We start from the raw sequence: 10,041 nt of genomic DNA, 5'->3' as shown, positions 1-10,041 counted from the left end.
CAAATACAGGTGATCAAACAAATGGATCATCGCGCTGTATTCCCATATCCTTGGCCGGCAATACAAGCATCGGACTTTGGTAAAGCGTTCAGCAATGATTCGCCAATAATGTTTAGTCCGGGACATTTAATTGTGATAACAGCACGCTGCTTTGACAATAAGAAAGGACAATTTATAATCAAATTCTTGGAAAGTGATACGAAAAGAGAGGAGTTACATTTCAGTGTGCGCTTTGATCAGAAAGCTGTTGTGCGTAATTCGATGAATAAGGCCTTCGAGTGAGTTTAGTGTAAATAAGTACATAAAATAAATTAAAATTTTAATAAATTAAAAAATACACATTTATTTTAGATTCGGACAAGAGGAACGCCATGGTGGATTTCCCTTCGTTTTTAATCAGCAGTTTAAACTTGCTATCGCATTCACGGAACGTGAATTTCTCACCGCTGTAGATGGATATAACTTCTGCAGCTACGCCTATCGCACAACGAATGTATTTCAAAATCTTGTCGGATTTAAAGTGACGTGCATAAATGGCTTGCATATGCATGTGACTGGTGTAGATCATTTGCAAATGGGTGACCCCTCTTGTACGGGTTTCGAAAAGTATTCCAAGCACGATTATGAATGTGCTTAACATGATTTTTTTAATTTTATAAGTTCAACTTTCCTATGCTCTATATGTACATACGTATATGTTAATTATTGACTAACTACATTCCTGTAAGCATAAAATAAGAACCGAAGCTCCATATTATATAAAAAAAAAGAAATATTCTACTTACATTTCCCGGCGCTGTAACATCATTGCAAAAGTAACAACCCAAATTGGCGCCACTGATACATTTCAAGTCGTCAATATCTATCGCAAGGGCAGCATCACCAGAAGCTGCGTTATTTTGTGCACCTGCACCATGACGCATAACTAAGTAGCTATCGAAGCCCAAAGCTGAATTTATAACTATCTGTACAATAATTGAGCATTTTAAAAAAGAGCAAGATGAACATTAACTGTAAAAAAGTAGACCAACTTTTTGAAAAGTAGTCCCCAGCAGTGTTGGCAACCAGCGACTTTCTCTCGAATCAGTTAGTAGAAAGCTAACATCATGCTCTTCCACCAAGCGTTTAATAGTGTTCAAGTCTTCGTCAATTTGTTGTTGCATAGAGGCGCCTATAGTATGTCCAGGCATTGGAATTTGCATAACGTAACCAGTAGAAGTCTAAAAAAGGGAAACATATTAAATTGGATTAAAATATACATACATGTACATATGTATTTATACACACCGCAGTTGGATTTATATCTTTTACGCGTTTGGCCGCAATTTGTGCTTTCATTACATTGCCGGCAATTGCATCTGCATGGGTGTACAGCGTTTGTCGCAATGGATTTGAATAGCTGACACGGCCACTATCCACAAAAGTTATATGCTTAAAGCCCCAAGCAAGCAAATTGCGCGCTACATTACACCCGAGAGTTCCTGCACCGAAGAGTAAGCATTTCGTTTTCGATATAATATCCAAATCCAAGTCTGGCACTAAACGCCATTTCATTAGTTTCAAATTTAAATTTATGGCACTTTCAACTAAACTAAAAATAAGACATAGAATTAGAGACATAAGTGTTTATGTTAGTATATGAACAGTTTAGAAGCAAAAAATACTTACATAGTTGGGTCCATGCTGTCTCGCATCGAAACCATGCGTGGCCCCATTTTATTATTACGATTGGGTTCCCAGCCAACGAATTGCGTCATCTCATCGAAATGTACTTCTTCCGATTGCTGTACAGTCCAAACGAGGCTTTTACTGCATTCGCCTTTGTTATCGAAACGTATTCCCAAAAATTTTATTAGCTTTCCAACCAATGAAGGACTAAAATAAAAACAATTTAGTAAAATTAACATAATTAGATATAAACATTAATTTATAATTGCACTTACCATTTGTAAAAGATATACGCTGCATATATACGCATCAGCCATGAAGGATGCTCATATTCACTGGGATCAGCAAAGGCAAAGTAAATGTAATCGCTTTGTTCTGCTAATGACGTGTTATCAGAAAATACATCTCTTAATTCGTAGATGGCGTTTTTTTCATTGCTTTTGACTAAGAAAAAATTGGTTATTCCCCCCTTACTGTTAAGTAAACTATTTAAATGCTCCAACTCTGGAATGTCCGACAATATTTTTGGGCCCGAATCACTCGGAATCTTTAAAGTTCGCGTCAGTGGACAAGGAAAGGCAAACCAATAGTAGTAATTGTAGGTGGCAAGGTCCTGTTCAGAAATATTTAAAAATAGAAATTAGTGTGAGGTAGAAGGGTATTAGCTAAACAACTGTTTTTTTAAGGATTGGTCACTTGACTAGGTCTGCGCACTAAATAACCTGGAATATCCTATCTAGGTCACTCGAACAAGGCAAGTGACGTCATACCACTACTTGTGATGATTACCGCAAATGAAAGCACGAAGAAACGGGCCAGCAATTTGGGGTCCTCCAGTACGCGGTCAGCGCGAAAATCCTGTATTAATTTTCTTCCCTCAATTTGCAATAATTCATTTTTATCACACGCTTTAAAGTCTTCAATTGTGTTCTTATTGTAGAGAGTGCCGACAGCAGGGTGGCATTGTCTTGGTGCCGTGAAGTCGCTGTTGTTTTTATGATAGCAGATACAGCGTAAGTAATTATTGCTCATTCAAACTATGTATGTATGTATGTATGTACTTACCCATTGAAAGCGGAGTAATCTGTTTCGAGAAGACACGCCTTTGCGTTGAGATTAGTATAGTAACCAAATATTGGTTTAGGAGCATCCGAAAGTCGGTCGTGATTTAACTTGATTTCCGACAATTTGTGCCAAAAATTTGGATTTACAAAAGATTGTAGGGGTGCGTACTGTAGTACAATGTTGTTATTACACATGTCTAACCTTTTTTTGATAGTAAACCCACTATTTAAAGTAATAATGTATTATATAGATAGAACTTGATAGACGTTGGCTATTCGGACCTCGTACCGAGCGACTTTATCCCAAACATAAAGCTTTTGGTAAAATGTATTTCTGTGCGTTTACTCACACACGCGTATCTGTCGATTAGTTCACTTCACGTCAGGCTGCGTCTGTTTTTTCTGTACACAATGCAGATTCTTAACAAAGACCTACGAAAATCGATATGGTACATATAAAACAAAAAGGCACTTTGATAAGTAATCAGCGAATCGGATATAAACAAACGTAAAATCATCAGCTGATTGCACAAGAGCGAAACACAGTGCTACCAGATGTTCTAAATGAGTGGCCTTAACCCTTAAATGAGTTCGACGTGAGAATATTTTGAGCATTGCTTCAACTATTTATATACCCGCGAGTAGAGCTATCGATAGTGACGCCAGCCATTGATAGTTTCGGTAGTTTGAAAAATAGTATCGGTGTTTCGATAGTATCGTATACTATCGTGTTGTATATGTAGGGAAACTTCAACTCCGAATAAAATGTGTATAATATATACATATGTTAATATAAATATTACACATATGTCAGTATAAATATTACATCTTAAACGCGAAATTCTAAATATTTTCCCATGTTCAATTCACAGCGTCACTTTATTTTAAGTAAAGATCACAAAATGTCAATACACCGGCACTATCGACCATCGATAGTTTTGCAGCTCTACTCGCGAGATGGACGATTGAAAAACAAATCAAATAGAAACAATTTTCAGATATACCGTCGCCTGGGTAAAAGATTGTCGTAAGCGCCATTTTGACGATTTTTAGTTCTAGATGCAGTTATATATTTTGAAATAAGGTCTTTCGATTGGTGTTATCAGTTTTAGATATCTCCTTTAGTTTCCGAAATATTGAAAGCTTCAATCGCAATTTTCCACAACCTGCCGAAATTAACATACGACAATCGTTTACCCAGGCGACGATTCAAGTTTTTAGTTAACAGATACTTTCGTGGAAAAAGTGAATACATATTTTGTTCCAGTGGACTACTGGTAATCGATACATCTATGCAATTTTCGCATAACATAGAAGAAGTAGCGGTTATTTCAGAGTACATAACTCCATGTTTGTAATTTTTGGATTGTACTATTGAAGTGAATGTATTAGTTATTTTGGGCTGGATTTCCTTTACGGACGATTTTCTTTCGCTTTCTATATCGAATTGCATGGACCGAATTGAAATTCTTTCACTTACATATCGTCACCTGAAATGCTAAAAGACGTAACAAACAGCATCGTTGAAATGCAAAAAGTCATAACTAATAAAAAATTTGAAATTCACTTTTTGATTTATATGATGGATTTCATCGAATTACAACTCCCTACATCAATTTATAACAAGTAGTTTTTAGAAAAAAAACCGACTTCAATTCTCATAAAAAAAAAATATATATATATATATATATCTCATGATCTAATTATCGGATCTAAACCAGATTAGTATGGAACCACCTCTGAGACACTACCTTTCCGATGCAAAAAGAATTATCGAAATCGGTTGACGTGGTCCCAAAGTTATGCGGTAACATACATAAAAAAAAATATTCCGACCAACTGATAACCTCCTCCTTTTTTGGAAGTCGGTTAAAACAAAAAAAAATGGAATAGTAGCCTATGTCGAAAAGCTGGCTTTAGTATAATGCGGCATTCCCTTTATTCTTTAAACGACAAGGAATGTTTTGATGAGACTAACAGGTCTATTCTGCACGTTACCGAAGATTTTGTAACCGAAAAATTGTATTACCAAAAAATGTTACCAGTTCTTGTCACCGCGATTCTAGGTACGTTGGTAATGCAGCTAAAATATTAAGTAATTCGGCTATGAAGAATTGTGCAAATCCTGGCATTGCATATTTCACGTTGCAATAATTTGTTACCAGCTTATGAGATGGTAACAAAATTTACCGGTTACAAGAGTATACAGAATGCGAAAAGGGTTTAAAAATTTACAGGAACTTTATTTACCGGTTACAAACTTTTTATTACCAGAGCAGAATAGACCTGTTGGTAAGAATATTGACTTGCTAGTATCGGAACTATTTATGCACGTTTATTTGCCAAAAGTTCTTCAATGACTCGGCGCCAGTGAGTCATTCGCAATCGTATGCTGCGAATGCCGCAGTCCTTTCGACATAACCCACCAAACAATTTGTGTTGCCAGCAATAAGAAAACGTGTCGCCCTCGGAAACAAATTTATTGCCGGTAATATTGCCATCGAATCGATTTCCTATTACCGGTCGCTCTAAAACGTCCGCCGAAGGCAACTCGTCTGGGCGAGTCGTTTTCTTATTACCTGAATGAGTCCTTTTCTTATCGCTTCAGGCGATTTTTGGAATAATTTTATTCTTTTTAATACTTCATTTATTTTTTTGTACCAAATTGCAACTTACAATCGGAATTAATTCATTTTCTCGCTGTGCGACTTTCTATTTTTTCAATCTTGTCCTTGGGCATAATTTAGATGCTTTTGGCCAATACTATTGACGCCATATTCATAAGTTTCGGAATTTTTGAGAACTTTTTTTTATTCAAAATTGACATGAACGAAGTGATGTTGCCGATTTGTCACCACAGCAATAAATCGGTGAGTCGCCAATTTGTTGCCATTGACGATTGTTGCCTATTTCTCATGTTTTGCATGGTGGGAAGCTACTGTTCCATACGAACACAGATATATGTATGTAAGTGTAACACTATGTTCCAGATATTAGAAGTACTATTGAACTTACGGTATTTTAAATATAAAAACCGTTGTGAAAAGATTTATTTTCTTACTGATCGAACATAGGAATAATTACAAACAGCCTTGTACAACTGAAATGAAAAATCATATTTCTACTTAAAAAAGCCAGTTCCTTAGCAATTACGATGTAAATTTATTTTTAATTACGACATCTTTGCCATCAAACGTGATTTCATCCACAAATTGCTTTCTATTCACCCTGCATTGTACCCCACAACGCGTTGAGCCGCAGTTTTTACACTCATACCAGCAACCAGGACAGTTCTCATCCAAACAGTCGCATACGTCCATGCCATTATGACGCATATGACCATATTCATCGTAAACAGTTGATCGTGGATTGGTTAGTTTTCGTTTTAGCTTACGTTTTTCGCGGTTTGATTTTTCTGGATCGAAATCCTCCAGGAACTTCAGGTCTTCGGACCGTTCGCGTAGCCTTCGGTCCGACTGTTGTTTGCGGGGTCGTTCCCGCAGGGACATACGCAACGAACCAACACCCTCGGAGAGTTCACTATCAACATCCATAATTTGTTGGGCAGCGTTTACTTCTAGGGTATGTATTCCAATTAAAATATTTATTAAATTTACGAAATAATGAAATTAATCCTTTGCCGGCAGCTCCTAAACAAACTTTTTGTATTGACAGCAGTTTTGATCAGCTGATAAACGCGTACATGATGTTACCAGATGACAAACTAAGACAAAAAAAAATGATGAGTTTACGAGGGCTCGCTGCTTTGAAGATTTTTGGCATCAACGATGTGATTCTGATACACTATTGAGAGAAATAGAGGTTGCGCCCATCACGGTACCGCTGTTCCTCTCTCAGTGAATCTGACAGAATCGTTGTTTGTATGACGTCACCATTGTGCAACTTGTTTACGTTTTCCTTGCAACATTTTTGCTTCTTCTTCCATTATTGCTCACGTTTTGGTATTTCTCTCTCGCAATTGCACCAGTGTGATGTCAGACAAAAGTTATTCTCAAAAATCCTCTCTGATGGGCGCAATCTTGTATTCTATCATTCTTGATTCTGATAGAGATCTGGCTCAATTTAAGACACGCCCTGCTCGTTTTGTTTCACGGGCAATTTGAAACATGGTTTGGATGCACTGGAATGTATACAAAAATTGATATTAGTTGTGTTTTCTTCGGTTATCCAGCTCAGTACCTCGATCATTTCTCACGGAAATTATCTGGATCATTCCTATTGGGGTTGGCAACATTAACTTTTTACTACTATCACGAGGAAGACGAAATTATAAAAATATACTCACTAAACGGGAAAAAGTACCTTTACAGGATATAATATTCACTTATGATACATTTCCACTGGACTGATCCGAGATGATGCGACATCTTTTGAAATCCAGGTGGATTTCTTATATATTTTCATTATTTCGACTTCATGAATTTCAATCAGATCAAAATCCAAACTTTTGTAAAACGCACAAACCTTTAGATACTAAAAAGTTCAACCCTGCAGCTGCTTTACCTGAAATGTCAAAATTCTCTACAAAAACGAACGCACACAAGCACACACACTAATTAGCAAATGTCAACGAAATCCAAAGAAAACGCGGTTGAAACACTTAAGGCCCAACCACATACAACTTTGGCGTTGGCGTCGCTTCGACAGCTGATTATGAATACATGATTTCAAATGCAGCGGTCCACATAGCCAAAATTCGGCAACGCTAACGCCGACACAAAACAGAAAGATGGCCTACTCTCAACTTTTCGCGTGTGTCGTTCGTCAGCTGTTGCAAATAAATAAAATCGTTTGAAATTGTTTTCCTATTCAATAGTAAATTTCAAATATTTTAAACATATTTTGAACAGGAACTTATAACTTTTTTACCATCTGTAAAACTGACGAAGTGGCAACCATCTAAAGGAGAAATCAGCTGACACGGAAAAATCTAAATTCCGCAGATTTCTGTGCTACGGGCTACAACTACAGAAACATTCTGCGGTGTTGAGTTTTCATTTACATGGCGCTTTGGTAAGACAGATCGTGTCAGCTGACTCGGGTTTACGTACCGGTAGGTGACTAATTTCAGCTTCAGTGAAACAAAACAAACAGAGCGGATCATAAACTGAACCACGAATGAGAGAATACAAAGGTTGCGCCGATCTCGGACCGCTATTCCTCTCTTGACGAATTTGACAGAATCGTTGTTTGCATGACGTCACACTGGTGCAACTTGTTTACATTTTCCTTGCAACATTTTTTCTTCTTCTTCCATTTTTGCTCACGTTTTGGCATTTCTCTCTCGCAATTGCACCAGTGTGACGTCCCACAAAAGTTATTCTCAAAAATCCTCTCTGATCGGCGCAATCTTGTATTCTATCATTCTTGAAACTGAACCAGATATCTATAGGGACACGATATCGAACCGAAATAATCGATATGGTACTCATTTAAAGTATCGCTGGAAAAATATCGGGTACCCATTAATATCGGAATAAAAAGACTCGATATCGCAAATATCGATACCAAAATCCAAAAAAAGAAATATCTGAAAAAGTGATTAGAAACCTCCGAGCGTATTTCTGCCGTAAAAAGCAGCTTCTCATAAAAACGCCCTTTGTGGCACAACATCAAGGCGCACGTAACAAATCGGAGGAGAAGCTCGGCCAAACGCTAACATATTTTGTAAGCGTCAATCTATTATTTTTACACGTAGAGATTGAGGTGTTGACTTAAAACACCGAGACCGCGTGTTCAAATCCCGCCACATGCAATCCTAACGATAGTAAAAAATGTCTGTTCGTTAAAGCCAAATTTATATCGGGAAGAGTTGATAATCAGATAAGTCTTGAAAGAAATTTTTTCGCATTCCCTTCTGTGTTTTGGGAGGTATCTGCACTATTCCCCTTTCTTCTCACCTCCTTCGCCTTGGAACGAGCAGACTTGAAAGCAAGACTTGACGTGTCTGAGAGCTGACTAACTTGAGTTTGTGACATTCGATACGATACTAGGATTCTTGTACTCGATTCCAAAAAATATCGTTTTAAACTATCGAGTAAAAAATATCGGTATCGAATGCCAAAAGTATCGATATGGTATCGTATCGTATCGAAATTCGTGTCCCTAGATATCTATCAGGAATATATCGTTGCTGTTGCATTTGCGTGCAAATTTTTTATCCGGATCCCGATCATTGCCCAAGAAAACATCATTTGTTTCTCTCGCTATAACCGCCAAGGCAATACGTCAACACCGGAAAAGTATGCGAAGGTAGTGACGTACGTAACGTAGGTTTAAAGGCCTCGCCAGATAGAAATTCTTTTCTGCGTCACAGTGATGCTTTTGACTGACATCAAAGTTAACGCAACGCATGCATTGCCGCAACTGATAAAAATCGCCAAACCCTCAAAATTTGACGCGCGTCAATGCGGCAAAACAGCAATGTATGGAACGAATTCAAACCAGATGACTTTTGGCCAATCAAAATGATCCGTTCTGTTTGCGGCAATGTTTTCCATGGCGAATATTCGCCTTGAATGTTTTCATTGTGCCGCCTCGCCATATTAGCACTCGTATGTGCGCTTCAAGCGCTCATAGCTGAGATCCTTGGATGCCTCGTCCTTATCTTTCATCGCGGAATGGGCGCAGCTGAGCGAGATATTGAAGAACATCACTTTTATGCGGCCCGCGACTAGACGCTTGTCCATCGGGGTGAACGACAGTACTCGGCGACGGAGTCTCTTTCCCACCACAATACATCGAATTTGGAAGCTTTACAGGACGTCGCAAGGCCCAGACATATTTTCCCTTGCCCCGTCCAACGCATTTTTCGGAAGGCTGTGATGTCAGTTTTTGTCCTTACGAGGAGATCAACCAACCGGGCAGAGGCAAATTCCCCATTATTGGTTCGGGCATTTTAGGTGCATGCTCTCAAATCGTAATTCTTTCAACGTTTGTCGTAGTCGTCTTCAAAGGGGCGGCGCGGGTATCTCTTCCGACGCTTTGTCTATTTTCTTCAGTGGAAGTGGTTTTTACGTGGCGGGCGTCGTTACTTAACCGAATACACGTTTACATAGTGAGCTGTTTGCTCAAAGACGGACGCCCGCTTGCAGCCGCACCTACTGGTGAACAGACCCTGCATACTACAGCGAGCTCTTAAACCAAATATGTGGGAGTGGCTCCACCGAAGCTTGCTTACGTTGCCCAGAGTGTGCGAACGAGGACGCAAGAGTCGGGGTTGAGCATAGCCGTGAAATTGTAGCTGTATACCCAGAACAATGACTATACCCCATTGCAGTCCATATGT

General features: G+C 38.5%; 3 protein-coding genes across 3 annotated transcripts; 1 reads left to right on the top strand and 2 right to left on the bottom strand.

The window, feature by feature from the left end:
• On the top strand, positions 1 to 792 carry LOC118754907 (32 kDa beta-galactoside-binding lectin-like; the record flags this gene model as incomplete). The annotated part of the gene is given in 2 exon segments (XM_036489779.1): positions 1 to 278; positions 352 to 792. Coding segments are annotated over 2 exon segments (564 nt in total), but the record flags the coding sequence as incomplete, so codon positions are not given.
• Positions 652 to 3,326, bottom strand: LOC118754906 (ubiquitin-like modifier-activating enzyme ATG7). Its single transcript, XM_036489778.1, has 8 exons — positions 2,734 to 3,326; positions 2,458 to 2,653; positions 1,944 to 2,281; positions 1,669 to 1,875; positions 1,288 to 1,591; positions 1,032 to 1,220; positions 786 to 965; positions 652 to 721 (listed from the first exon to the last, which is right to left on the bottom strand). Exons 1-8 carry the CDS (start codon positions 2,925 to 2,927, stop codon positions 710 to 712), a joined length of 1,620 nt encoding a protein of 539 aa, XP_036345671.1. The 5' UTR covers positions 2,928 to 3,326; the 3' UTR covers positions 652 to 709.
• A 2,411-nt stretch (positions 3,327 to 5,737) lies between these two features.
• Positions 5,738 to 6,421, bottom strand: LOC118754908 (ARL14 effector protein-like). The gene has a single exon (XM_036489780.1). The coding sequence runs from the start codon at positions 6,284 to 6,286 to the stop codon at positions 5,882 to 5,884; it is 405 nt and encodes a 134-aa protein (XP_036345673.1). The 5' UTR covers positions 6,287 to 6,421; the 3' UTR covers positions 5,738 to 5,881.
• Positions 6,422 to 10,041: the final 3,620 nt, after the last annotated feature.

The sequence above is a fragment of the Rhagoletis pomonella genome, unplaced genomic scaffold (assembly GCF_013731165.1).
Source record: "Rhagoletis pomonella isolate Grant_MI unplaced genomic scaffold, Rhpom_1.0 Rhpom_scaffold_04896, whole genome shotgun sequence".
In the NCBI taxonomy this organism is placed as follows: Eukaryota; Metazoa; Arthropoda; class Insecta; order Diptera; family Tephritidae; genus Rhagoletis; species Rhagoletis pomonella.
Note: the sequence above shows the minus strand (reverse complement) of the source record. Positions and strands in the feature narration are given on the sequence as shown.